Below are 26,549 nucleotides of genomic sequence, written 5' to 3' on the forward strand. Positions count from 1 at the left end.
TAGGAGATGATCAGCAAGTTCATCTCAAGAAAGTTTATGATAATTGTACCTTGCATCCTGATACAAGCTAGAGCTATTTAGTACAAATTCATCAAGTATATATAAAATGTTTGGTAAGAGGTAAGTATTTAGTAGCTCGATCTTGGACATTTTTTAACTTTGAGTCGCTTGGCCAAGAAGAAAATAAAAAGAAAAAAAAAATTGCTCTAATGTCCATTTTGTATGAAACTTTATCATTTAGGCAATGAGGAGATATTTCTTTGGATAAAATCTTAGAAGTATATATAATTATAAAAATTCTTGCAATAATTTGTTACATTATTGTTAGAAGATGATCAACAGTTGATCTTCTTTGAACACATTGTCACATGAGTAACACGAGATAGTGCTGTTTATTTTTGAACACATCGTGTCAGTGAGATTAAATGTGCTTCACTTTAGTATACTTAAGGGATTAAATATGCGCAAGGTTATATTTGAGGGACCAAAATAAATTTATATTGGTCAAAAACTAAAGCAAACTGCACTATCCGTTTGAGGACATTCTGGTAAATTGACGCTCCCCGCGCACGTCTCCCGGTGTTCGAATAAATATTGTTTCCCTGGAAAATCAAATGGTAGTTTCCACTTTCCACCACCGTCCCCTTCCTCAGTTTTCAATTGCTTTCGCCGATGAATTACGAGCAGAGACTAATCGCCGCATCGAAGTTCGTCTACGCCGGCGACTCAGCCGACGATTCTCTGCCGGTCAACACTGTTGACTTGGGAGTTAAAGCGACTCTTAAACCTCACCAAATTGAAGGAGTCTCATGGCTTATTCGAAGATACCGTCTAGGCGTCAACGTCATTCTCGGTATTTTCTTCTTCTAGAAACTTCACACTTCTTATGTGTGCTCAAATATGTCGACTTTCAGGAAAAAATTAATAAGACTATCCGAAATTGCGCTGATAATTAATGGGTTGAATTTGCCTTGTTTTTGGGACGGAAGGGAGTATTTTTATTTTTAATTGATTGGCCTAATTTGACATAATTAATGATGCTCTCATTTTATTGTTCTTACAGGGGACGAGGTATAACTGCCAACACTGAAACCAGCATTTAAATTGAAAATAGTGATTTATTAAGGAGCAATATTTGTAGTCAACGGATAGTGTCTTGATTTTCTCTATGTTATGAATGGTTTATTGGCAGATGGGGTTAGGGAAGACTTTGCAAGCTATATCATTGCTGAGCTATCTGAAATTCTTCCTAAAGACTCCTGGACCATTCTGTGAGTGGGAAGACATGTAATTTTTATCTAATAATTAATAGTAGCCGAAACACATCCTAGGTAAACATTCTATGCTTAGATTTTGCAAAATGTTGCAGTGGTGCTCTGTCCTCTTAGTGTGACGGATGGTTGGATGTCTGAAATGGCCAATTTCGCCCCAAAATTAAGAGTACTATCCTATATTGGAGAAAAGGAGCACCGGCGCAATCTACGTAAGAAAATGTATGAGCATGTGAACAAGAAGGTGTTGTGTGATGTAAGTATTGGGTCCTATTGCACTTAAGACAATCAAATTTGAATTTTAAGTTGGTTTTTCATATACATTTATATAGGCTTATTTGAACTTCCTAAAGGCTTGTCGGGACATTACAATTTATTTTCTCTTCAAGAACTGTCAATTTATTTCTTTTACTTATCTCACTCTGAATTTCCCTCATTTCTTACAGGCAGAACCACTGTCTTTTGATGTGCTGTTGACTACATACGACATATTATTACTTGATGAAGATTTTCTATCCCAGGTTCCATGGAGTTATGCAATAATTGACGAAGCACAAAGGCTCAAAAATCCATCTAGTGTATGTCTGGAATTCTTCTTTTACATAAAATGCAACTGAGATATCACACCTGATCTTGGTATGAGATAGAATATTGACTACTTATGTAGTCACGATGTGTGCTCATGGTCTGCTGAAGTTAATTCCGTATACTACCTTTAAATTTGTATTAAGTTAATTCCGTGTGCTACCTTTAAATTTGTATTAACTAAATGCCTCTTTGAGGGTAAATAGGTGATATCTCTTCAATATCCTTATTACTTCGAAAATAAAGTTCTTCCAAATTTCCTTGAAATGCAAAGGCATTTATAGAAAAAGATTTTTGATTAACTTTTTCGTTAGTAGATTCCAATATCCTGTAATAGTGCAGTCTTGAAATGTTGAGTGCATTCAACTGCTCTACAGAAAGTAGGACAATATCTATTTCTCAAAGTTCAGGAGCAAAATTTATGTTTCAATAAAGCTTTTCGAGGGGTGTGGGTAATAAGCAACTGTTCTTGATCTTCTCCAACCCTATAACACAAATACCTTATGCTGCGTGTTTGAAATCTTTACAGGTACTGCATAATGTGCTCAAAGAGCGTTTTCTTATGCCTAGGAAATTGCTGATGACCGGCACACCTATACAAAACAACCTTACAGAGCTTTGGGCTCTGTTGCATTTTTGTATGCCTTCAGTTTTTGGAACACTGGATCAGTTTCTCTATGCATTCAAGGAAGCTGGCGATCCTTCATGTAATACTTAAGCCTGTAATGAATCATTGTCTTACTTCTTTTTCCCTTTTAAGATAAACCTGAAATTTTTTGGGCACTGCTTATTTGCTTTGTGAATCTTTTTTTGCAATTGTGATCATTTTCTGGTCTAGATATATATTTATTTATTTCACGCGTGGTTTCTGTAGTTGTCACTTGATGATACTTTATAGCATTTAGAGCACGATCTATAGCTTATTTACTTTGGTCTGCCAATGATGTCTGGTCTTTGCTCTTATATTTTCGTGCTTTAGGGACTGATAGGATAGAAAATTCATGTTCTACTTCTAGAGGCTAATATCGTGACTCATTTTGCACATTTACCTGCTGATAGTGATCACTAAATTAGATGCCTTCATGTCTTCCTATTAAACTGATGATTGAGCATGATCTAGTCTGAACTTATTTGATTGAAGATACGTGAGACCCTTCCAATATGCTGATGGCTCTTCTATTTCTCTCTCTCTGACATACTTCTGTAACAATTTGCTATGCTTACTGAAAAAAAAGGAGGCCTATGAATTGGGTTGACAGTGGTTGGGAAGGGGAGTGACTTGCTAGTGACAAGCTCCCAGCTAGAACAACATTCATTTTCATATATCTGAGAAAAAGTTATTGTTCTTCATCTCCCCCCGCACCCACAAAAAATACGCAGGGCTCTTCTAAGGGTTTGATTGTCCAGTCCTATGTTTTTCCAGTTAAACAGAGCGCTGCTCCTGTAACTTTTTGGAACAATAAAACAGACACGGTGCCTAAATCTTTTATAAATGGAAGTTTTCAACTGTGAATCAAGTGTACAGGCCACAAAATGATATTACAATAATTCAAGTAATTTTCGGTAAATAGATAAAGAAAGTGAGAATGATACTACATGTTGCCTAAAGATCTTGAGTCTATGACTTCAGTTTCCCAGTTTACAAGTATACAAGATTGAGATTCATCTTTCCATTTTTGGTTCTAGGGAAACAACTAGATTGCATTGAATTAATTAGGAGGGTTCATTGAAGAGTTTCTTTAATTCCCACAAGGCCATGTCACTTGTTTATATGTTATCACCATTCACTGAGCAGCAACATGGGGCGCCCCTATTCTTGTTCTAATGTATTTCCATTTTAACAGGCCGTGATGCAGACAAAGCTAAGGAACAATTCAAAATTTTGAAATATGTAATAGGGGCATTTATGCTCCGAAGAACTAAATCTCAGCTTATTGAGTTGGGGACTCTTGTGCTGCCACCTCTTACTGAGATTACTGTGTAAGTTAACCATCTTTGTCAGGGTCATTAATTTTGTAAATGATTGCTGCAGAACTCTCACTAGAGCTTGTAGAGGATATCTCTCTCTTTAGATGGTTGGCAATAATCTCATGTGATTTTTCCATGGACTTACTTTTGTGTAGTGTTGGTAATATGTTTGTAAATTCGATTCCAGGATGGCACCATTGGCGGCCCTGCAAAAGAAGGTATATATGTCCATATTAAGGAAGGAGCTAACGCAGCTGCTAGCACTTGCTTCTGGAGCACCCAGTACTCGGTCGTTACAGAATATTGTACATACCTATCTTTATTAGCCTGGATGTTTCTCATTTTGTTTCTCATTTTGGGTTGGTGACACCCAGATTGATGATTTTGATTTGCTCTTCTGTGTGGAATCTGGTGTGGTGAATTAACTTTTTGTGTCAATAAGAGAGTGCAACAAGAGGTTTCTTATTTTGCTTTACGCCATTGGAGTATAAGAAGCTTCTGAAGGTGATGAGTACTATTTAATGAACCAACTTGACATTTCAAGGATAAGCTTTACCTCTAAGTGCTTCTAGTTTATCATATCCTGAGTAGTGGAGAGGAGCTATGTTGCTTCTTTTGTAAGGTTTTCTGCATGCCAAATTCTGCCTATGCTGATCAGCAGGATTGGCATAATTGAAGGTGAGTTGGTAACTGGAGGTAAGAATTGAGCTATGAACCTTGGTTCCATCTAAGAGGAAGTCTAGTTAGTAAACCATGTATAATTGCCGACAGTTACATGTGGTGAACTTATGTTTATAATTACTATTCATACTTCAAATTTGATGACTTGTTACATGTAAAAGATTATGGTATTATACTCCATGTGTGAACCTTTTTGTACTAAGAAGGAATTTTACAGCCTCCTTAAGTTCAAAATAAATCTTAGTTAACACTCGTATCTGAAGCTTGGTAAACAGCAGACTGAAGAATTAGCAAAAAATTAGACGAGTCTGAGAATTGTTATGTAATCACGAACTTGAATGTAGACATTTTTTTCCATTAATATATGTAATTCAATTATAATGTTTCTACCTCATGTCTGTAATGACAAGTTATTCTGACATAAAAGGACTGATTTTACCTTATAGTCAGTAAGGTAACTATTGCTCCATTGTCTCTGTATTTCACATGGTATCAGAGCCATTAGGGCTCAAAGTTTTCTAAACAGAATTTCCGGCTGGAAGAAACAACTCCGGCGACCTGGCAGTAAGCGAGTGGTCTTCACGTGCTACCTGTTCTTCAACACTGCCTCTCACGCGCTGGCGCTTGGAGGCACGCGCTCAGGCAAGGTCCACTTTGGCTTGACATTCCGGCGTCACCCCGTCAAATCTGGCAGAACTCTGGTGTTTCTCTGGTATTAAAACCTTGTATGTAGACTGTTCTTTCTTCCAGGACTGCCTCTGCTCGTCTTTTGCTCCCATTGCTGCTGGGATTCGGTGATTTAGGTTTCAGAAATTTGGTTTGGTGATTCTTTTGCTTCACCGTTGGTTGACAACAGTTCTTTAGTCGAGTTCAGACGTTCTGGTTAGACCATTTTTTTTCCGTTGTTGATCGTAATGCTCTCTGACTTGGTTGAGTGTTATTTCGTTCACTGATTCTTAATCTTATTTTGCTGATCCTCTGAACCATTGGGTATTTTGTCAATCTGGTTCAATGTGAATTTATTTGAAAGGGATTGTGTTGGGTCAGACTTGTTGAACTCCCTGTTATTTATCAAAAATTACCCTCAGTCCGCTGCTGGTCTAAGTTGTCTTAGTTGAGGAAAATGACTGACAGGACAATTCTTGTTTCAGCGGAAGAATTTGTTAGATTTTGTCAGTAACAAAAATCACTTAAGGAATCTACTTCAGTTACTACCCTTGTTGAGATGGGTATAACATGTCTTATTACCTCTTCAAATAAATGGATAATTGATTCAGGTGCTACAAATCACATGGCAGGTAATCTTAATATTTTTTTTAGCTTTCGATCACACAAAGCACCCTCTCCAGTTACGGTAGCTGATGGATCAACTTGTAACAGTGTGGATCTGGAACTGTAAAACCAACCTCCACTATTACCCTGTCATCTGTATTCATAGCCTGTTTGGCTAAGCTTCTCCAAGTGAAAGCACTTTTTTTGTATTTAAAAAAAAAGTGTGTTTTTTCAAAGTTGAACTGTTTGGCCAAGCTTTTAGAGATTAAAAAAGTGCTTTTGAGGAGAAGCAGAAGCAGTTTTGGAGAAGTAGAAAAAAGTAATTTCTCTCCAAAAACACTTTTTTGAAAAACACTTTTGAGAAAAATGCACTTAGAACAGTTTTTAAAATTATGGCCAAACACTAATTGCTGCTCAGAAGTCCTTTTTAAGTAAATTAGCCAAACACAAACTGCTTCTCACGAAAAGTACTTTTGAAAAAAAAACACTTCTCAATATAAGCTGATTTTTGTAGCTTGGCCAAACATGCTATAAGTAACCAAGGTTGGCTTTTAATTTGATTTTTGTTAGTAAGTGATAGCTTGGCCAAACATGCTATAAGTAACCAAGGTTGGCTTTTAATTTGATTTTTGTTAGTAAAATCACTATAGACTTTAATTGTTATATCTCGTTCTATCCTGATCATTGTTTTCTTCACGATCTTACGACGAAACAAGTTATTGGTAAAGGACATCTATCTGGTGAGCTCTACATCCTTGAAGAATGGGAGCCTCGGTCTATTGCAAGTGCCAGTGTAGTGTCTCCATTTGAAGCACATTGTCGATTGGGACATCCGTTTCTACCTATACTGAAGAAGATTTGTCCTTAGTTTCAGAATATTTCTTCATTGGATTGTGAGTCATGTCGACTAGCAAAATATCATCTCATCTCATTAGGTCTAAGGGTTAATAAGCGAGCTGAGTCAGCTTTTGAGTTAGTCCATTCTGATGTTTGGGGATCATGTTCTGTTGTTTCTAAAACTGGGCATAAGTATTTTGTTACTTTTGTAGATGATTTTTCCCGAATGACTTGGATTTATTTTATGAAGAGCCGCTCTGAAGTGTTTACTCACTTTCCTGCCTTCTGTGCTGAAGTGAAAACTCAATTCAATGCTTCAATGCGGATTCTAAGGAGTGATAATGCTAAAAAATAAATGTCAGAATTCAGAACTATTTCAATCCTACATGAGACAACATTGTATTCTTCATCAGTCTTCATGTGTTGATACTCCCTCTCAAAATGGAGTTGCTGAGAGGAAGAATAAAAATCTGCTTGAAACAGCTTGGGCACTTTTGTTCCAAATGAAGATCCCTAAACAATTTTGGGCTGATGTGGTCTCTACGACTTGTTTTTTTAATTAATCGCATGCCATCTACTGTGCTTGTTGGTAATGTGCCTCATAGCGTGCTTTTTCCAAACAAGTCACTATTTTTGGTGGAACCTAAAGCGTAAGCACATGTTATGTTCGAGATGTTCGACCATCCGTTACCAAGTTGGATCCTAAGGCATTGAAATGTGTCTTTCTCGGGTATTCTTGCCTTCAGAAGAGGTATCAATGTTATTCTACTGAACTTGACAAATATCTTGTGTCAACTGATGTGGTATTTTCAGAGACTACAACATTCTTTTATGCACCTCCCATTTCTACTAGTCAGAGGAGAAAGATGAGTGGCTAGTCTATCAGGTTACCTATGCTTTGACAGAACAATTAGATGATGTTCTTCTATCTCCCACTTCTTCTATTGATCACCAGTGAACTATTGTGCCTTCAGCACCTGCTCCATCTGCGTCGGCAAGACCGCCAATTGTTCAAGTTTACTCTAGGAGGCGAGAGAACAATCATACATGTCCTGCACCAATTCCTTCGTCATAAGATCCTCCCCCGCTTGATTCTTTAGAAAACCTTGACCTTCCTGTTGCTCTCCGCAAAGGTACACGTACTTGCAAATCCGCACATTCCATTGCTAATTTTGTTTCCTATGACCGCTTGTCCTCTACGTTTCGATCTATGATTGCTTCTCTAAACTCTATCTCTGTGCCCAAAACAATGAAGGAGGCTTTGAATCATTCTGGATGGTCTGATGCAATGCTTGAGGAAATACATGCCTTAGAGTATAACCACATGTGGGATTTGGTGGATTTACCCAAGGGAAAGAAACCGGTAGGATGTAAATGGGTCTTCACAGTTAAAGTTAATCCAGATGGTTCCGTGGCAAGACTAAAGGCTAGACTTGTGGCTAAAGGGTATGCTCAGACTTATGGGGTGGATTATTCAGATACCTTCTCCCCAGTTGCCAAACTTACTTCTATCTGCTTATTCATTTTTTAGCTGCTTCTGAGAATTGGCCTTTACATCAGTTGGATATCAAGAATGCGTTCCTTTGTGACGATCTTCAAGAGAAAGTTTATATGGAGCAACCACCCGGTTTTGTTGCTCAGGGGGAGTATGGGAAAGTTTGTCATTTGTGAAAATCTCTATATGGTCTAAAGCAGAGTCCTCGTGCTTGGTTTGAGAAATTTAGCGATGTAGTTCAGGAATTTGGATTGAAGAAAAGCAAATGTGATCACTCAATCTTTTATAGACAGTCATTGGTTGGTATTATTCTTCTAGTTGTTTATGTTGATGATGTTGTTATTACGGGAGATGATTTTGCAGGAATTTCTCCTGTCAAGAAGTTTTTACACACGCCAAGTTTCATACCAAAGACTTGGGCTAGCTGAAATACTTCTCGGGCGTAGAAGTAGCAAGAAGCAAGAGAGGGATTCTCTTGTCCCAGAGGAAGTATGTAGTTGACCTACTTGCAAAAACTGGAAAGTTGGGAGCCAAGCCGTGTGGCACACCAATGGTTCATAATGTACATCTTACTAAGGATGATGGTGACCTTTTTGTTGATCCAGAAAGATACAGGAGGTTAGTTGGGAAACTAAACTACCTCATAGTAACCCATCCAAATATTTCCTATGCAGTTAGTATTGTCAGTCAATTCATGTCTGCACCGACATTCAAACGTTGGGCAGCCTTGGAACATATTTTGTGCTATTTGAAAGGAGCTCCTGGCCTTGGCATATTGTATAGCGATCACAGACATATCGTATTGAGTGTTTTGCAGATGTTGATTGGGCTGGATCAAGAATTGATAAAAGATCTGCTATTGGTTACCGTGTCTTTGTTGGTGGAAACCTTGGTATCTTGGAGGAGTCCGAGTATAGTGCTATGGCTCAATCCGCATGTGAAATATTATGGATACATCACCTTTTAGCTGAGGTTGGTTTGAAGCCTTTGTCTCCGGCAAAACTTTTGTGTGATAATCCAGTGTACCATGAAAGAACGGAACATATTGAGGTTGACTCTCACTTTGTCCGTGAGAAGATTCAAGAAAATATGATGAACAATTGGGTGATGTATTCAGGAAGGCTTTAAATGGAACTCGGGTGGAATATCTTTGTAACAAGTTGGGCATGATTAATATCTATGCTCCAACTTGAGGGGGAGTGTTGCAGAATGTACATAAACATAATTTCATATAGTATACATAGCACAGTCATAGGTAGAGATATTTAAAGGATTTTGTGATTTTGTTTCCTTAAATAGATACACTTGTACACCCACAAATTGCTCTCATTCTTTGAATAAGAAGATAAGAATGTTGCTCCATTGTCTCCATATTTTACAGTAACATACATATTAGTATTTGAGCATACCCTTAACATTAGCTGTCAATAATCTTTTCAGTTATTGCAATGTTTTCCCAATCACGTCTTTGAGTGATTCAAAGATTTTTACACCACTTCGACCAATCAAAAAGACACAATACACTTCTTTTCTAATAATATTTTTAGAATTAGCATTCTCTGCAGAAGATAGGGCGCAATGGAAGAAAAAGATATCTGTAGGCGATAAGTATTAGTTGAGTATATGTTTTTATTGAATATTTGATTAGCTTAATCGTAGTGATTTGATTAGCTTAATTATAAGAGTTTTATTTGATTAGCTTAATTATAGGAGATTTTATTGTATTTGATTGTAATTAACATTATTGTCTTTGATTTTCTTTCCTAAATTAGAGATAAGACCGATTGTATTAATATCCTAGTCCATAGGTTATACAAATATTGAAATATACAAAGAAGCCTTTTCTTCTTCTCAAATTCAACATGGTATCAGAGCCATTGTTGTCTTTTTTAAGGTGAGTTATCTCCCTCTGCAACGCTAGGGTTCCTTTTGTAGCAAAGAGGTCGAGTTTTTCTCGCTGAGTGTCGCCGACATATTTCGAGCCTACCTTATCAGTTTCATCAATTTTTGGAGTAGCAAAGGTGTGGTTCCAACGTATCAGAACCTTTTTTTCAGCTAGATTTCCCATTTTTCTTCTCTGAATAGTAACCAAGTTCACTGTTCTTTGATTCTGCAGATTTTTATTTTTTGAGAACTGTTATTTTTTTAAATTATGGGAGACTCAAAGCCAGTAGTTACCAATTCTGTAGATAATACTGTTTCACATGGTATTTCACAAATTAGTATGGTAACATTGGAAGGGGCTGGTCCATATCTTGCTTGGTCAAGATCTTGTTTGCTTTTTATTACGTCTAGAAAGCTGCTTGGTTATATTACCGGAGAAAAGAAAGCACTTGTTGTGACTGATGCTAGTTATAGATAATGGGATTCTGATATTTTTCTTACTATGACATGGTTGTTGAATACAATGTACCCTCGAATTTCTAGTCAGTATTTATTGCTTGATACTGCTGAATAAATTTGGAATTCAACTAAGCGTACTTACTCTCGCAAGGGAAATGATGCCCAGATTTTTGAAATTCGAAATAAAATTCATGCAACTAAGCAAGGTGAATTGACTATCACTGATTACTATTCCGAGTTAAGTGGGTTGTGGTAGGAGATTGACTATTATCAGGATATCTACAAGCAAAGTGTACTGATGATGCAATTCTCTTTCAACAATTGGTTGAAAATGAAAGGGTCTATGATTTTCTGGCCGGTTTGAACCAAGAATATGATCAGATCGGGGTTCAAGTTCTCGGTAAAGTTCCTTCTCCTTCTCTTGAGGATGCATATTCTTATGTTCAACAGGAAGAGAGACGACGAGGGGTCATGCTTTATTCAGCACCAATGGAGAAGTCTGGGTTAACTATGTCTCATGAGCAACCAAAAGCATTCACTTTTGATAAAGATCACATGCACTGTGATTACTGTGGAAAGCCAAGGCATACAAATGAGACATGCTGGAAACTACATGGTCGACGAAGTAGAGGTCATGGACGAAAACGTGTAGGTCCATCAAGGGGTCAGGCTAATATTGCAGAACTATGGAAACATCCAAGGAAACAGCTTCCGGAGAAGCATTGTCTTTGGATGAAGTTCAGAGTCTTCGTCGTCTCCCGAATAAACTTGACTCTTCTAATATTGCTACTTCCAGTTATGTGCAGTCAGATATTTCCTTTAATGCTCTTCTTATTTCTTGGATTATTAATTCTGGTGCGAATAGACACATGACAGGCTCCTCTAAAGGCTTTCAAAACTACTCTCTTAGTCCCAAAGGGGATTATGTTAGAATAGCCTATGACACCCTAACTCATATCTCTGGAACAGGTTCTGTTGACTGCACACCTGATATTACATTATCATCCGTCCTCCATGTACCTGAGTTTCCCATTATAACCTATTATCTGTTAGCGTCATCACCAAAAAATTAAACTGTAGTGTCGAGTTCTTTCCTGATCATTGTGTTTTTCAGGATTTTCAAACAAGGAAGATGATTGGCAGTGGTAGATTGCCTGATGACTTATATCGGATTGATGGAACTTGAGACTTTGTTCGGGCCTATTTTGGAGGAAATAAGGATGTCAACCAAGAAATAATACAATGGCGTAGTCGATTGAGGCACCCATCATTTTTTGCTTTAAAGAAGTTATATCCTAGTTTGTTTTCTAGAGTCGAGTTTGAATCTTTGTTTTGTGATGCTTGTGAATTTGCCAAGCATACTAGAAACTCTTATCCTTTGAGGGATAATAAAAGTACAACTCCTTTTTCGATTATTCATTCTGATGTATGAGGTCCTACTCAAACAATTTCTTTGTCTAGTAGTCGATGGTTTGTTACCTTTATTGATTGCTGCACTAGGATGACTTGGGTGCATTTGTTAAAGGCCAAAAAGTGAAGTTTTCTCATGTTTTCAGTCTTTTCATAAGCTGGTCAGTACTCAGTTTGAGGCTAAGATAAAAATCTTACAAACTGACAATGGCACAAAATACATGGATAAAAATTTTGGTGCTTATTTGGAGTCTTATGGGATAATCCATCAAACTAGTTGTCCTTATACTAGTGCACAAAATGGGGTTACTGAAAGAAAAAATAGGCATTTGTTAGAAATGGCTAGATCTCTTATGTTTACCATGAAATTACCAAAACCTTACTGGGGAGTAGCTGCTTATCTCATCAATAGAGTGCCACATAAAACCCTCAATTTCTAGAGTCCTTTGCAAGCTTTAATGGGTAAGAATGATTATATTGTTCCTCCGAAGGTATTTGGGTGTATCTGCTTTGTTCACACTAGAAACTCTAGGAAACTTGATCCTAGAGCTCCAAGTGTGTCTTTATTGGTATTCTCCAACACAGAAAGGGTACAAATGCTATCATCCTTCCTCCCGGAGATCTTTCGTTAGCATGGATGTTACCTTTCGAGAATGTGAGCCCTATTTCAGTATTACACCATCACCTCTTCAAGGGGAGAGCTATAAGGAGGAAGAGATGATTCTCCCAAGTTCCACCATTGAAACCATTGCCACTACCACCGGGGAAAATGAAATTGGAGAAAGAATTCAGGGGGAGAGCGTTTGGATAGGTCTGATTTGAAAACTTACTCAAGGAGAAATAGAGTAGAAGAAGTTATCATGCAATTTGCCGAAGTTGAACCTTATTCTATTAGTGAGTTATCTACATTTCCCAATGAGTTAAATTTGCCTATTGCTCACAGAAAAGCAGTTAGATCCTGCACCACCAAACATCCTTTATCTAATTTTGTCTCCTATTATTCTTTGTCTCCCTCCTATAGAGCCTTTACCTTTGTCTATTTCTTCTGTGTCAATTCCCCAGAATTGGAGGGAAGCTTTTGTAGATCCTAAATGGAAGCAAGCTATGAATGAAGGAATGAAGGCCTTGTCAAAAAATAAAACATGGGAACTTGTCACTTCACCACCAGACAAGAAGTTGGTTGGCTGCAAATGGGTCTTCACTGTGAAGCACAAAGCTGACGGCTCAATTGAAAAATTCAAAGCAAGATTGGTGGCTAAAGGATTCATTTAGACTTATGGATTGGATTATCAAGAGACATTTGCCCCTGTTGCTAAAATGAACACTATCAGAATTCTTTTGTCTTGTGCAGCAAATCTTGATTGGGACTTGCAACAGTTCGATGTGAAGAATGCAATTCTTCATGGAGACTTAGAAGAAGAGGTGTATATGGATATTCCTCCTGGATTTGATACTGAACAGAGTCAAGGAAAGGTGTGCAGATTGAAGAAAGCTTTGTACGGATTGAAGCAATCTCCTAGAGCCTGGTTTGACAGATTCTGCAAAGTAATGATCTCCTTTGGTTACCAACAAAGCAATGCAGATCACACTCTCTATTAGACATCAAAGCGCTAAACTCACTCTTCTCATAGTTTATGTTGATGTCATAGTAATGGAAGAAGATGACAAAGAGGAATTAACCCGATTGAAGAATTTGTTGGCACAAGAATTTGAGATCAAGGATCTAGGAAAACTACAGTACTTCTTGGGAATTGAGGTTGCTAGATCAAAAAGAGGAATCTTCATTTCTCAAAGAAAGTACGTTCTGGATCTCTTGAAAGAAACCGGTATGATTGGTTGCAAACCAACAGAATCACCCATTGAGTGCAATCACAAGCTACAAACAGGGGTTGGAGAGTCGATTGATAAGGAGAGATATCAGAGGCTAGTTGGAAGGCTTATTTATCTCTCTCACACTAGACCAGACATAGCTTATTCAGTGAGCTTAGTGAGTCAGTTTATGCATGATCCCCGAGACTCTCATATGCAAGCTGTCTTCCATATTTTGTGGTATTTGAAATCTGCTCTGGGAAAGGCTTGCTTTTCTCCAAACATGGTCACCTCCTGACAGAGGCCTATACAGATGCGGATTGGGCTGAGTCTCTAGATGATAGAAAATCTACATCCGGTTACTGTACACTCGTAGGAGGGAACTTAGTCACTTGGAGAAGCAAGAAACAAAGTGTAGTTGCCAAATCAAGTGCCGAAGCAGAATTTAGAGCTATGGTCCAGAGTGTTTGTGAACTTATTTGGTTGCAAAAGTTATTAGACGAGGGACTGTTTGAAAAAGGGGAATTTTCCTTGTACTGCGACAACAAGGCTGTAATCAATATAGCAAATAATCCTGTTCAACATGACCGAACAAAGCATGTTGAAATTGATAGACACTTCATCAAAGAAAACGTTACAAGTGGTATCCTGAGGTTGCTTCATGAGTCGTCAGGAAAACAGCTAGCTGATGTACTTACAAAAGGTCTCAACAAACGGACTTTCCATACATTGATTTGCAAGTTGGGCATGTGCGACATCTTTGCACCAACTTGAGGGGGAGGATTGAATATTTATTAGCTTAATTGTAGTGATTTGATTAGCTTAATTATAGAGATTTTATTTGATTAGCTTAATTATAGGGATCTTATTTTATTTGATTGTAATTAGCATTATTATCTTTGATTTTCTTTCCTAAATCAGAGATAGGACTGATTGTATAAATATCCTAGTCCATAGGTTGTACAAATATTGAAATAAACAAAGAAGCCTTTTTTTCTTCTCAAATTCAACAGTTTTAGACGGTAACACTTTAATGGTCTTATAATTTCTAGGAGTGGTTTAACCTTTCAGAGGTTTATACATTTAGAAAATATGCAGAACTTCTAATACTTTTTATTTGCATTTGCATATATTGGCATGGGATAATTTAAATGGTGTAATGTGATAAGTGATGATTCATATAGCCAACCCCAACTACTGTGAGACTAAGGTGTTTTGTTGTTTACAGTTGGATAGTAGGAGTTTTTGTTATCAGATGGAAGTAAAGGAGCTTGTTGGGACATTTTCTTGCATTTAGGAGAGGTTTAATGGCATTCTTTTTTAAGCTGTTCACTTCCTTTCTGAGTTGAATTTTGCATTCAGTGAGATTCCACCAAGTATCTTTACTGCTGCTCAGCATCTCCGCTTCGAAATATCATGTTTAGTATCTATCTGATTTTAACCTTTAAGGGGCGAGACAAATGCTTCAGAGTTGAAGATTTATTTGTCGGAACTCAGCTTGTTTCTTCCCTAAAACTAACCTGCAGGCTCGCTTTCAGGTAATTCAACTACGAAAAGCATGTAGTCATCCTTACCTTTTTGCTGGTATAGAACCTGAACCATATGAAGAGGGAGAACACCTGGTTCAGGTACTGTATCTGCTTTCTGCTGATTGTCATTATATTTATTTATGACTCTAGATTTCACGCTTGTTATGCACCATAAATAATTGGATCGACCCGGCAGTTAATAGTTATATAGCTGTTAGGTATTTTGGCATTGAAGATTGGGGCAAAAGACTATGCTACATTCTTTTGGGGCAAAAGATTATGCTACATTCTTTTGGGGCAAAGATTATGCTACTTTCTTTTGTATTCACTATATTCACGTCACACTGTGTAAAAGAAGTATTTACTTGTTCATGAATTCTTATCTTCTCACCATTAAATACTTCTCAGGCTAGCGGGAAATTGCTCATTGTGGATCATCTTCTTCAAAAGCTTCATGCTCATGGACATAGAGTCCTTCTGTTTGCTCAGATGACTCAAACACTGGATATATTGCAGGTAAGTGTTTGTATCTGGTATCTTTTGCAAACTCTAGTGGAATGTTTGAACAGTACAAGCTTTATTTAATCTTTCTACTTCTTTGTTTATCTTATGCAGGATTATCTGGAATTGAGGAAATATTCTTACGAGCGTCTTGACGGTTCAATTCGTGCAGAAGAGCGCTTCGCTGCAATAAGGAGCTTCAGTCAACAGTCAGCCAAGCGAAGCTCAAAGTTGGAAGCTGATCAAAATGGAGCATTTGTTTTCTTGATTTCAACAAGAGCTGGTGGAGTTGGATTGAATCTTGTGGCTGCTGATACTGTAAGTGCCAATTGCTACCCCAACTTTTATCATCAAATGGTTTAGTATTATACACATGGGATTGATCTTATGATCCATATATTGTAAAGGAGTGATTCATTTTCTTTACATGCTTTTCTGAAGTCATTGTCTCTAGTCTGTAGTTCTCATTTCATGAACTTTTTCTCTTATTGAGAGATGGAAAGAGGTGATATGAACGCTTGGATCATGTCTGTAGCGAAGTTGTAATGCACATGGAAAACATCTGTACCATTCAAGCTTAGACTGTTTGGATGTTTAATCTCCAATTTGTTAAAGAACATTAACTGCATACGTGGATATTGATGCACTCCTCTTTTCCTAATAATTATCATTATGATGTTTAGCGATTGAGTTATACAGGCAAGGAAAAATGCTTTTAGCTCGTATTACATACGTTACAGTGATGTCAATTGATACCTATCGGGTGATAGGCGGAGTATGTATCGGGAAGCCATGATTTTTCCGAAAAAATGCTTAATGGTGAATATCTTGCAAGTTAATTGAATGATATACTTAAATTATTGTCTTAAGTTTGATCTCAAGTGCACAAATATAGTCATTGCTCTTTCTTATGGCCACTGCAGAGTGGTTTTGTGTACATCTGGACCCGTCGAACCCTGATTTGACATCTAATTCTTTCAGCTCCTTGACAAGTTATGGTGGTGTAGGTCATATTTTATGAGCAAGACTGGAATCCCCAGGTAGACAGGCAGGCCTTGCAGCGTGCTCACCGAATTGGTCAAACAAACCATGTGTTATCTATAAATTTAGTCACGGAGCAGACGGTCGAGGAGGTGAGAAGAGGATTGTAAACTATCTCGAAGTTGATGTTTAGTTCCTCTAAGTGAAGGTTCTAACTGTGTAGGTCATTATGCGTAGAGCACAACGGAAGTTACAGCTTAGCCAGAATATTGTAGGAGATGATGTCTTGGATCAGGAAGGGAAAGAGATGGCAGGAGCTGAAGCTGGTGACTTGCAATCTGTTATACTTGGATTGCATATGCTAGATCCTGCAGAGATAACCAATGAGGAATCAGATGAATTTGATAGGACTGAGTTGACTGCAATGGCAGAAACAATTATTGCATTTCGCAATGAAGAACGTTCTGCCAAAGATGAGTTTGAGGTAAAGCCAGTTGACAGGTTAAGCGAGTTCAATGTTGTCACAAAAAGAGGTCCAGAATCTATTAAGCTTGATCCTCGTCTTGATGAAGCTTCATATCTCGCGTGGGTTGAGAAATTCAAGGAAGCATCACAGGCCAACCATGGTCCGATTTTTGAGCTGGGCAATAGAAGAAGGTTGCCTGAAGAAAAGCATGTAAAAACTGAAGCTGCAAAGAGAAAGGAAGAGGAGGAGAAGTTGTCAAAGTGGGAAGCTCTTGGATACCACTCATTATCTGTCAGATATCCTGTATCAGCTCCTGATACTGATATCTCCTCAGATTCCGGCGTTGTTCATTTTGTTTATGGGGACTGCACTTATCCTTCTAAAGTGTCTCCATCAGAGCCGACCATTATATTCAGGTTTTATATGCTCTCCGTGAAATCTTACCTTTCTTTGTCAAGCTTGTGATGCTTCTTGCAGCTTCTATAGAAAGTTTCTTGGCTGTTGTTCTAATTGCACAAGTATTTAGCTTCTCTTGAAACTTTGTTGTGAAATCTTGTTTGTTCTCTTTGATCAAGTTCTTTTCTTTTTCTTTCCAAAAGTTCTTCTCTTGCTTGCTTGGAATCTTCGTATATTGTATTTTATGACAAAGAGGATTCCATGGTAACTACAATTTCCTTTCAATTCTGACTCTTCCTTGCAAGCTGCCATTGTTGAATGGTTTGGAAGTATATGTATGTAACTAAATAATTACTTAATAGAGGACGCTTGTATCTGATAAATGGTTAAAAGCACTCCAAGCTGGCAAAAATTTATTTTGTGCTGCATGTATTTCTTATCAATATTTATTGGCAGCTGCGTTGATACATCCGGAAGCTGGGGTCATGGGGGTATGTTTGATGCATTGGCGAGATTATCATCTAGTGTACCCGCTGCATATGAGCGAGCTTCTGAATTTCATGATCTTCATCTAGGTGATCTCCATCTTATAGAGATTACAGGTAAATTCAGTTTCTTTTACTAGTAATAATGTGCTTGTTTTCCTCGACATCACTAGCGCTGACACTCAAGGTTTTAAACTTGTCCTATTCTTGTTACTCGTCTAAGCTAATTAAGGAACTGACTGACTTGTGTTATTCAGGTGTACTTGATATCCACTTTATCAGCTTACATTCAGTTCATGTCAGAAGATTTCTTTCTATGATGGAGTTTAGTAGTACCATTTTGCATACATATCTGTATAACTGCTGCAACTCAATATTTGCATCCATAGTCAAGTCAACCGTGGTATCAATTTGAAACCATGCAATGTTTGCTTAACTTGGCATGTCACGACTTGTCAATTAGGACTGGCTGGAAATATATGAGATGATATGGTAGTAGATAGTAGATATGCACACTATGTTGATAGAAAAGCTGAGGGTTCACGCTGGTCTTAGTGGAAGTTTTCTTGGAGTTGCTTTTAACAAAAGACCTTCTTGTCTTTTGCTGTGACTAGTATTAGAGTACATTTCAAATCAATGAATATAAATTTTTAAAAATTACATAGAGAGTATGCATAGAAGTGTTCGAATTATCAACTAAAATTAAAAGATCTGAATTGCTGAGAAAAAAATCATGATCGTTAATCGCATTTATCTAACTCAATAAAAGAAGATCTCTTCTCTACAAATGCCTTGTTATTTGGACTTCCGTTAGGAATAGATTTAGGTTTTCATGCTACTTTCTAGGTAGATTCGATCATTATCATTACAAGAGATGATACTTGCTAATATATGTTGTCAACCCTTTTAACTCGATAGCAATTGGTAATATCAGTTAGCCACACATTTCTAATTTGATATTTGTTCGTGATTACATGCAATATCTATCCGCTAGATAGATTTATCGACACTATAAGAAACTAAGAAACTCTATGACAATACTTTTGGAAATATTTTATTAACATATGCTTTTAAAGAAAAGCTTAAATAGCTAACATTTTCAATATTACCAACCCTAAATCTTAAAAATTTAGCAATATGAAAATAATCTTGAGCTCCTAAGTGTGACTTCTATACAATTTGCTTTAAGTTTTCGTCTCTTGGTATTTTGAAGTGCGAGACTTCTAATGTCACCTGGATTATTATTGTTCCAGGTGAAATAACAATTTTTAAAATTATAAATTCTTGTGAAAATTAACTTACTCAACTTACATAATTTATCTTACCCGTGATTATATTCCTATATAAGGGCTTTCGTGCTTTTAATATATTATAGATATAGATTAATTTAGTCTCTCATTATTTACCATCTAATTGGAATTAAGTTGTTGTGAATACTAAATGAAGTAAAATAGTTCTTAAAAGAAATTTCTTATTTGATGTTAAAAATTGTTTTGTTCGTCATGAATATAATTAGAGTGCCATTGGGATGTCACGTAATTACGGAAACTATGTATGAACGTCTACCAATTTTGTACTAACATACCAAATAATTGACTTTTTAAACATTTAGTTAAGGTAAAATTTTAATCAATTTTAAAGTCCTATATTTTAGGTATCTAATTTAAATAAGGAAAGATTTAATAACCAATTTAATTTTCATGTCCTAAATATTAGGAAATGCTTAATTGACTATTTTATCCAGTGTGAACCCTACTTTTAAAGGGTAAAAATGGCGAACAACATTTCGCTAAGGGCTTTCTTGCTTTTAATATAGTATAGATGAGAAATAAATGAAAGTCCAAATTAGCAGAAATGAAAGAAAGAAATGATAGATCCGCGTGGGATGCAGTTGATTGGTGGTTTCCAGGAGTTGTTTATTGCTGCATGCAGTGCAACGCTAAATTCTTTAGATGGGAAAATAAAAGTAGCTCAAGATTACTTGTTCTGTATTTTTCTTTTCTTTTCTGTGTTCTTCATGCCCTGGTCACTTCTGTCAATCTTCTTTATTTGTCTTAGGCTTTACCTTTAATTAGTTTTTTTCTCCTAATCTCCACATGATCATTGTTATGTAGAGGATCTCACTAGTGGCAGTGGTTCACTTCTGTCAATCTTCTTTATTTGTCTTAGGCTTTACCTTTAATTAGTTTTTTTCTCCTAATCTCCACATGATCATTGTTATGTAGAGGATCTCACTAGTGGCAGTGGTTCACCTCATGCTCCTCAATGGGTAGCTTTGGCTGTTGTGCAGTCCTACAATCCTAGGCGCAAAGTCCCACGTGGCAGTATCTCCATCCCTGACTTGGAGCATTGTCTATCAAAAGCATCATATTCAGCTGCTCAAAAGTCTGGTACATTCAGTTTCCATGCTTCTAGAGAAATTTCTTCTGTTCTACTTGTAGTTTGAGTTCTCTTTGTTTTTGTATCGTCTGCAGTTGGGTTCCTATTTTTAAATCTTTGCATAAGTATAAATTTGTTATTGTTGTTGATGTTGCATAAGTATAAATTTGGTATTTGAGATATTCTGGGAACTTAGTAGGACAGTATAACGACAGGTTGAATGGGGAGAGATGGAGGCGCTCTAGCATGGGTGCCTTAAAAGGAAGAACTTTCTTTTTTCCGTCTTAAAGTTGGCAGTTCCCAATGCTTCTCTTTCTATCTTTTTTCTTTTAGTTGGATGACCCTGAAGGGACGTTCCTGGTGCTTCTCTTTGCTCCACGAAATGTGCCAACTTCGAGCGCTTTACTAAAACTCTACTAGAATCCGAGACGAAGTTTGACATGAGTTTAGGTTAAGAACGGAGATAATATATGTCTTGTATAGCGCATGTTCCATGGGAAGTTGCATTCAGAATCGTGTTGATATAGCTTATGATCATTGGTTTTGGCCATGCCACCAGGCATTCTTTAAGACATTTCATAATGGTCCAAACGCTTTGTTGCATCTCCTCGAATATAGTCATAGCGATCTCCTCTGGTACAGATATATCAACCAGTATATATCAATCAGTTAACTATTCCTCAATCCAAGTTAGTGTGGGGTCGGCAATATGAATTTTCTGTATTTGTAATTCTCTTGTTCATGCACATTTCCTTCAAAGACTAGATCATTTGTCATTTAAGCAAATTAAGAGAGAAATTGGTCATATACTTTCTAACGTTGAGATGCGTAGAATTATGGACAAGGAGTTACAGCCAGGTTGGAGTGTAAATACTAATTTTCATTTGCTGTTTAAACAAGTGAAATAAGCGCAAAAAACTGAGATTGATATTTGGAGCTGCTGAAATGGATATCGGATGTTTTTGAAATGTTTACAAAATGGATTTAGGTGCTTTCAAATACAAGAACACATCAATCTAATGATGTTTCCTTCTTGTATGAAACAAGGAGACTGATGTAATATTCCTAATAATTATTAATCTCAGAACAGCAGAAGTTGTATTAATAAATATTAGTAACTTCTCTGAGCAGACTAGTATCTACGAAAATTAGAGTAAACATTAGTCAGATTATACTGCAACCAACTTGTACATATATGTAGAAAAAGTGTATTATGGAAATGGTTGTACAAAAAAACTTTCACCAAAGTGATGTGCTATGTTTATCCCTAGTCAAGAATGGTTGTGGCCTTGTGGGATGTGGGGCGTACATATGTGCAATGTGCCAGTAGTTCTCCGCCTATACCAGCTCTTGGTAAAAAACAAAAACAAGAAATTTCTGTAGTTATTTGAATATTACCAGATCATTGTATTGCCAAATGTATCTGTTCAGAAGCTTCCTTGGCTATAACATGGTGCATGTCCAACTAATATCATGTTTACATTTGGAAGCATTGCTCAAATACTATCATTTGATGGTGACTTCTTGTTTTCTGCCGGCACAATATCCTAATCGTTTATCAACACTTTTTGATATTTCAAGCATCAATCCACATGCCAAGAATTGGTTATCAGGATGGTTCTGACAGGTCAGAATGGTATACAATTGAACGTCTGCTGCGGAAGCATGCTGCTCTCTACGGCATAAATATCTTTGTGTAAGTTCCTTCAATACACATCTAATCTAGTTGTACATGTGCAGCAATGCATGTATATGCTTTAGCGAAGTTGGTTGTTGAAGGATTATGGTAGATTTTGTATTCATTGGATGTTTGCGTTTTTAGCTTGTACATAAGAAGACTTGAGTTTGCAGTTTACCCCTTCTCCAGAAGAAGGAAAAAAGGAAAAAAGAAGGGAAAATAAAAAGAAGCCAAATTCCCCTTTCTAGTTGGCTAAAGTGTGATAACAGCTACTGCAATTTTAAACCAAGAACAAGCATTCATCGTCAGATTCCATAAGCATAATTCCTTTTATTTCATGTGTTCAGGTATTATTTCCGGCGTTCAGCACAGAGCTAAGAGGGGGACAGTATCAGTGTTCCATACGCAACGGACACATCTGAAAAAATCCAGTTAGTGTAGATTAACCTTATGCAGTATGAAGTTGGTCAGCCTGTGACATTCTAGATGTTAACAGTTAGAATACCTGTATCCTTTTGGTCTAGGTGTGAGTTAAGCAATGATAATATGATGTGGAAATCTCCTTGATGGTGGTTTATGTTTTTCAGACGGTTAACTATGATCAAAGCAACTTTCAGGTTGTTATACAAGCTAATCAATAGTTTGGTATCTGCCATTTGTTTTTTGACAAAACAACCATACTAGGTTATTTGTAAATATTTGTGATGTATTTTCAATGGAATTATTATCTGAAACATTGTGCATCAATTACCCCTTTGTCACTTGCCGATAATCACTGGGCTGGTATAGAACCAATGGCCTAAATTTGATTACACGTTACCTTACTTCCTTCTTTTTCCATATGAAGAACTTGGTTAAAGAAACATGAAATTTTCAAGCGCGCGCGCTCTCTCTCTCTCTCTCTCTCTATATATATATATATATATATATATATATATATATAATTCAAGCGATGGATGCAGTAGTATTGATGCCGCAGTAAGCTTTAGCAGTGCTGTGAATCATGGAGTTAGCACCAGAGAGGTAGTACCAAGCTAGTCCAAAATTATCGAAAGGCTTGTATTGTAAAGGATGTGTTTCATCCACTAATTCCTCAGGTATATCTGTTATTCCTTTGTTAAACGTGAACAGGGCCAATGTGCACCTTTGCTTTTCCTCTTTCAGCAACACTTGGTGCCGCGGTGAATATATTCTTCCATTGCTCCATGCCTATTCCACAGCAAAACACACATACATTGTTGAATATTAAGACGTCTTATCTGTCCGAAAAAGAATGACAGTATCATTTAAAATGAAGGATAAGTTTAACTTATATGTATTGATAGTGTAATTTTATATGTTGTAACTGGTTATCTGTCTTATTTTTCAGGTAACTAGTTAATTCCCCTTATTATATATTTATCTTGAGTTCAAGTTATATATACTAATAGTGTAAAGAATTTTTACATTGGCAATTTAATGTTAAAATATCATGGTATAGCCAGTTTTCGCACTGGTCAATGAAAAATAGCCAGCGTTTATCAAGTCAATGAAAAATAGCCATTATTTTGCTGCAACAGGGACCGGTCCAGTATAATATACGGGAGTTCTGGTGCAATTGTGTATGAACCCCAGCATATTATGCTGGACCAGTATACTTTGCTAACTCCTGTAAAATTTGCGGGAGACTGGAGCACCAGTGCTCCAAACTCCAGTATATTATACTGGACAATTATACTTGCTGGAACTCCCGTAAAATTTGCGGGAGTTCCAGCATAATTATGCTTGAACTCCCGTAAAATTTGCGGGAGTTCCAGCATAGTTATCCTGGAACTCCCGTAAAATTTATGGGAGTTCAAGCATACTTATGCTGGAACTCCCGTAAAATTTGCCGGCGTATTTTTCCGGATTTTGAACCGTGTTTTCGCTCAAATTTATAGTGGCTAAATTTTCGATGACTTTTGAAACTTGGCTATTTTTCAACGACCAGTGGTAAATCTGGCTATTTTTGAATTTCTCCCCAATTTAATCGGTTATAAGAGATTATTACTTTATTTCCTAGATTACCGTATCATACATGATAAGGAGAGTTACCATAGGTTAACCTAACGTAATAGTCTACAACAACAACCCAGTAGAATCCCACAAGTAGGGTCTGGGGAGGGTATTGTGTAAGCAGACTTTACCCCTACCCCGAAGGAGTAGAGAGGCTGTTTCCGAAAGACCCTCGGCTCAAGATAATAAAAAGACAAAAGGAGAGAATATTAGATTCATCACGGAGATCATAGAAAAAATAGGAACATAAAATGCAGAAGAAAAATGCAAAGCAAAAACGATGGCTAGTAAGTGGAACCTGCGTCGAAAATAGAGAATAGTAAGAAACGACATTACCCCTAGCTATCTTAGACAAAACCCTACCGGATTAGGCTCACAAAGACACAAGTAACGCAAGACTCAACTACCTCCTAGCCTACAACCGTAATACTCGACCTCCACAACTTCCTAACGTAATAGTCTAATTTTTTTTTTTTTTTTTTAAAATTGTGGTGCATTACTGGTATCTTTCAGGTATGCTGTAAAAATTCTTTTATTCTGTCATATGAAGTTAGAGTCAAGAAGAAAATAAACAGATAAAAAATATAGACCTCATAAGCATCACCAGCCATGAAGACGAATGCAGAAGGAGGGACATCACGGCAATCCAATCACCACTTTTACTTTCAACTTGCAAACCATTAATCTGATTCTGAAAGAGCAGTGTGGAGAAGCTCTTGTCTGTGTGTATATTTGCACCTATATTATTAATATTGGCGCCGTCATCATCCGCAGACGGTGGCGGCGCTGCGTACTTTGTAGGACGGAGGAGATATGTAGTGGCTGCTATATGAGATTCATAGTGCCTTTCTGCTATTCCATAGCTTTCGAACACCATTTTGTCCACCAACTGTTCTAGTTCTGCTGCTACCTTTACGTACGATGTCACTGTTTCACTAACCCCCCAGCCAACAATGGAAAAAAGAAAAAAAAATAAAACAATTAATGTTATTTATCAGGAACTATTTTTGAAGTTAATAATATACATTATATGTATCCAAATGATTATGCCTAAATGACAAATTAGTGGTGATTGATTATATATCTTTTTGTTCTAACGATCATAAATATTACTAACATATTCATCAGATTATTCATAAGTGATATCATTCAGCACTATCGAAAAAATGACAGAGAAAATCACCCATTTATACAAGAGCCTCTACATATAAAACATATAGATAATCTTTGTCTAGGGTAGGAAACAGCTCGTTTTCTCTTATTTAAATTCTTAATTTTGGTTGATGTATTTGGTGCTAATGACAAGTATACATGCATCTTTAATTGTATAACTCATCGTATAAAAGCTCTATGTACAGTCCACACATAAGATAAACTGGATACAACAATTTTATCTGCTTAATTTGTTATTGAAATGACTTAGCGCTTGTTGTAGATGGTATCTAGATATAAAAGCTCTTAGTATTCATTTTTTTTAAACTTCGTGTCAAGCCAAGCTACACAAACCAAAAATAATTAACTACTATATAGTATTTGTTACCTAAATATGTGGTTGCCTTGTGGCCACATGAGTGTAGTGAAGCTTTGTAATGCTTGAATATCAGTTGGATATACAATCCCAAAGCTTTCATGAAGAGGAGCTGCCTCCAGCTGACCAACCCATCGATAGAAATAAAAGTCAGAAGAGTTCTTCTTCTTTGTTTCAATGGGCAGATCAAACAACTCATCCATTACATCAAAAATTTCATTCTCAAGTTCAGAAGAAACCTTATCATAAAGTGCTATAAAATAACCATGATTTTCAAGTGCATGGCGAACGTCATTGCACAATTCTACCCAAGAATTTGAATCCTCTATTTTGGTGAGATCAATAATAGAAAGTGTTTGAGACATAATGTTTTGTAATTTTACTTAGCAAGAAAAAGCTCAACGTTTCAAAGTATGTGGGGAATATTAATGCATGTCACTCTTTCAAGTTATACACAGTATGTATATAATTAAGAGTTTTTCTGATACCTAATTGAACACCAGAAAACAAATAAAGTATTTTGAGTTTAGGGTTGGGTGGGGGTTTACTGTTTTCTATCATGAAAAAAATAATAAATGATCAGATTCATCATGGCAAATGAAATATCAATGAGTAGGCGCTGGGCAAGTTTTCACCCATTTTGTTGCCTAGTAAAAGACCAAATATGTAGTTTAAAAGTGAGAAATTGGTGTAAATTTATTTTTTATTTTTTTACTTCTGAAGCTATAAAAGATTAGTTTAGAACTGTATTCCAAGAAAAAAAATAAAGAATAGGCTAAAGTATTTCTGGGAGTTTTCATTGGAGGGATCAGAAACACTTTTATATAAGTTAAAAGTTATGGCTCAAAAGTGAAAATTTGAGGTAACAGAGAAACCCAAAGTGCAATATTCCTACCAAAAT

The 26,549-nt window shown here is 36.7% G+C and overlaps 3 protein-coding genes across 4 annotated transcripts; 2 read left to right on the forward strand and 1 right to left on the reverse strand.

Moving 5' to 3' along the window:
* On the forward strand, positions 623–22,836 carry LOC109231136 (probable helicase CHR10). Of its 2 annotated transcripts, XM_019396700.1 has the most exons (17): positions 623–853; positions 1,064–1,071; positions 1,193–1,271; positions 1,370–1,527; positions 1,718–1,849; positions 2,386–2,563; positions 3,701–3,836; positions 4,012–4,129; positions 15,210–15,299; positions 15,609–15,716; positions 15,816–16,019; positions 16,709–16,834; positions 16,906–17,564; positions 18,001–18,146; positions 20,255–20,419; positions 21,990–22,104; positions 22,434–22,836. In XM_019396700.1, the coding sequence occupies exons 1-17, from the start codon at positions 673–675 to the stop codon at positions 22,462–22,464; spliced, it is 2,634 nt and encodes an 877-aa protein (XP_019252245.1). In that variant the 5' UTR covers positions 623–672; the 3' UTR covers positions 22,465–22,836. The 2 variants fall into 2 exon arrangements, with proteins under 2 accessions (XP_019252245.1, XP_019252252.1); XM_019396707.1 differs by lacking the exons at positions 20,255–20,419; positions 21,990–22,104; positions 22,434–22,836 and adding an exon at positions 20,144–20,221.
* LOC109231152 (uncharacterized mitochondrial protein AtMg00810-like) lies at positions 13,290–14,345 on the forward strand. The gene has a single exon (XM_019396719.1). It carries the CDS (start codon positions 13,439–13,441, stop codon positions 13,967–13,969), a length of 531 nt encoding a protein of 176 aa, XP_019252264.1. The 5' UTR covers positions 13,290–13,438; the 3' UTR covers positions 13,970–14,345.
* On the reverse strand, positions 23,032–26,095 carry LOC109241878 (probable 2-oxoglutarate-dependent dioxygenase AOP1). Its single transcript, XM_019408703.1, has 3 exons — positions 25,661–26,095; positions 24,711–25,055; positions 23,032–23,295 (listed from the first exon to the last, which is right to left on the reverse strand). The coding sequence occupies exons 1-3, from the start codon at positions 26,011–26,013 to the stop codon at positions 23,247–23,249; spliced, it is 747 nt and encodes a 248-aa protein (XP_019264248.1). The 5' UTR covers positions 26,014–26,095; the 3' UTR covers positions 23,032–23,246.

The sequence above is a fragment of the Nicotiana attenuata genome, chromosome 1 (assembly GCF_001879085.1).
Source record: "Nicotiana attenuata strain UT chromosome 1, NIATTr2, whole genome shotgun sequence".
NCBI classification, from domain to species: domain Eukaryota; kingdom Viridiplantae; phylum Streptophyta; class Magnoliopsida; order Solanales; family Solanaceae; genus Nicotiana; species Nicotiana attenuata.

Bases quoted from the DNA above. Each gene is read 5' to 3' on its own strand.
- LOC109231136 (XM_019396700.1), top strand. From the start codon at position 673: ATGAATTACGAGCAGAGACTAATCGCCGCATCGAAGTTCGTCTACGCC. The intron at 1,850-2,385 runs GTATGTCTGGAA...AAATCTTTACAG, and splicing joins GGCTCAAAAATCCATCTAGT to GTACTGCATAATGTGCTCAA. The intron at 20,420-21,989 runs GTACATTCAGTT...TGATATTTCAAG, and splicing joins TTCAGCTGCTCAAAAGTCTG to CATCAATCCACATGCCAAGA.
- LOC109231152 (XM_019396719.1), top strand. From the start codon at position 13,439: ATGCAGATCACACTCTCTATTAGACATCAAAGCGCTAAACTCACTCTT.
- LOC109241878 (XM_019408703.1), bottom strand. From the start codon at position 26,013: ATGTCTCAAACACTTTCTATTATTGATCTCACCAAAATAGAGGATTCA. The intron at 25,056-25,660 runs GTAACAAATACT...CTGGGGGGTTAG, and splicing joins CAAGGCAACCACATATTTAG to TGAAACAGTGACATCGTACG. The intron at 23,296-24,710 runs GTCTATATTTTT...GCTGTGGAATAG, and splicing joins TGGCTGGTGATGCTTATGAG to GCATGGAGCAATGGAAGAAT.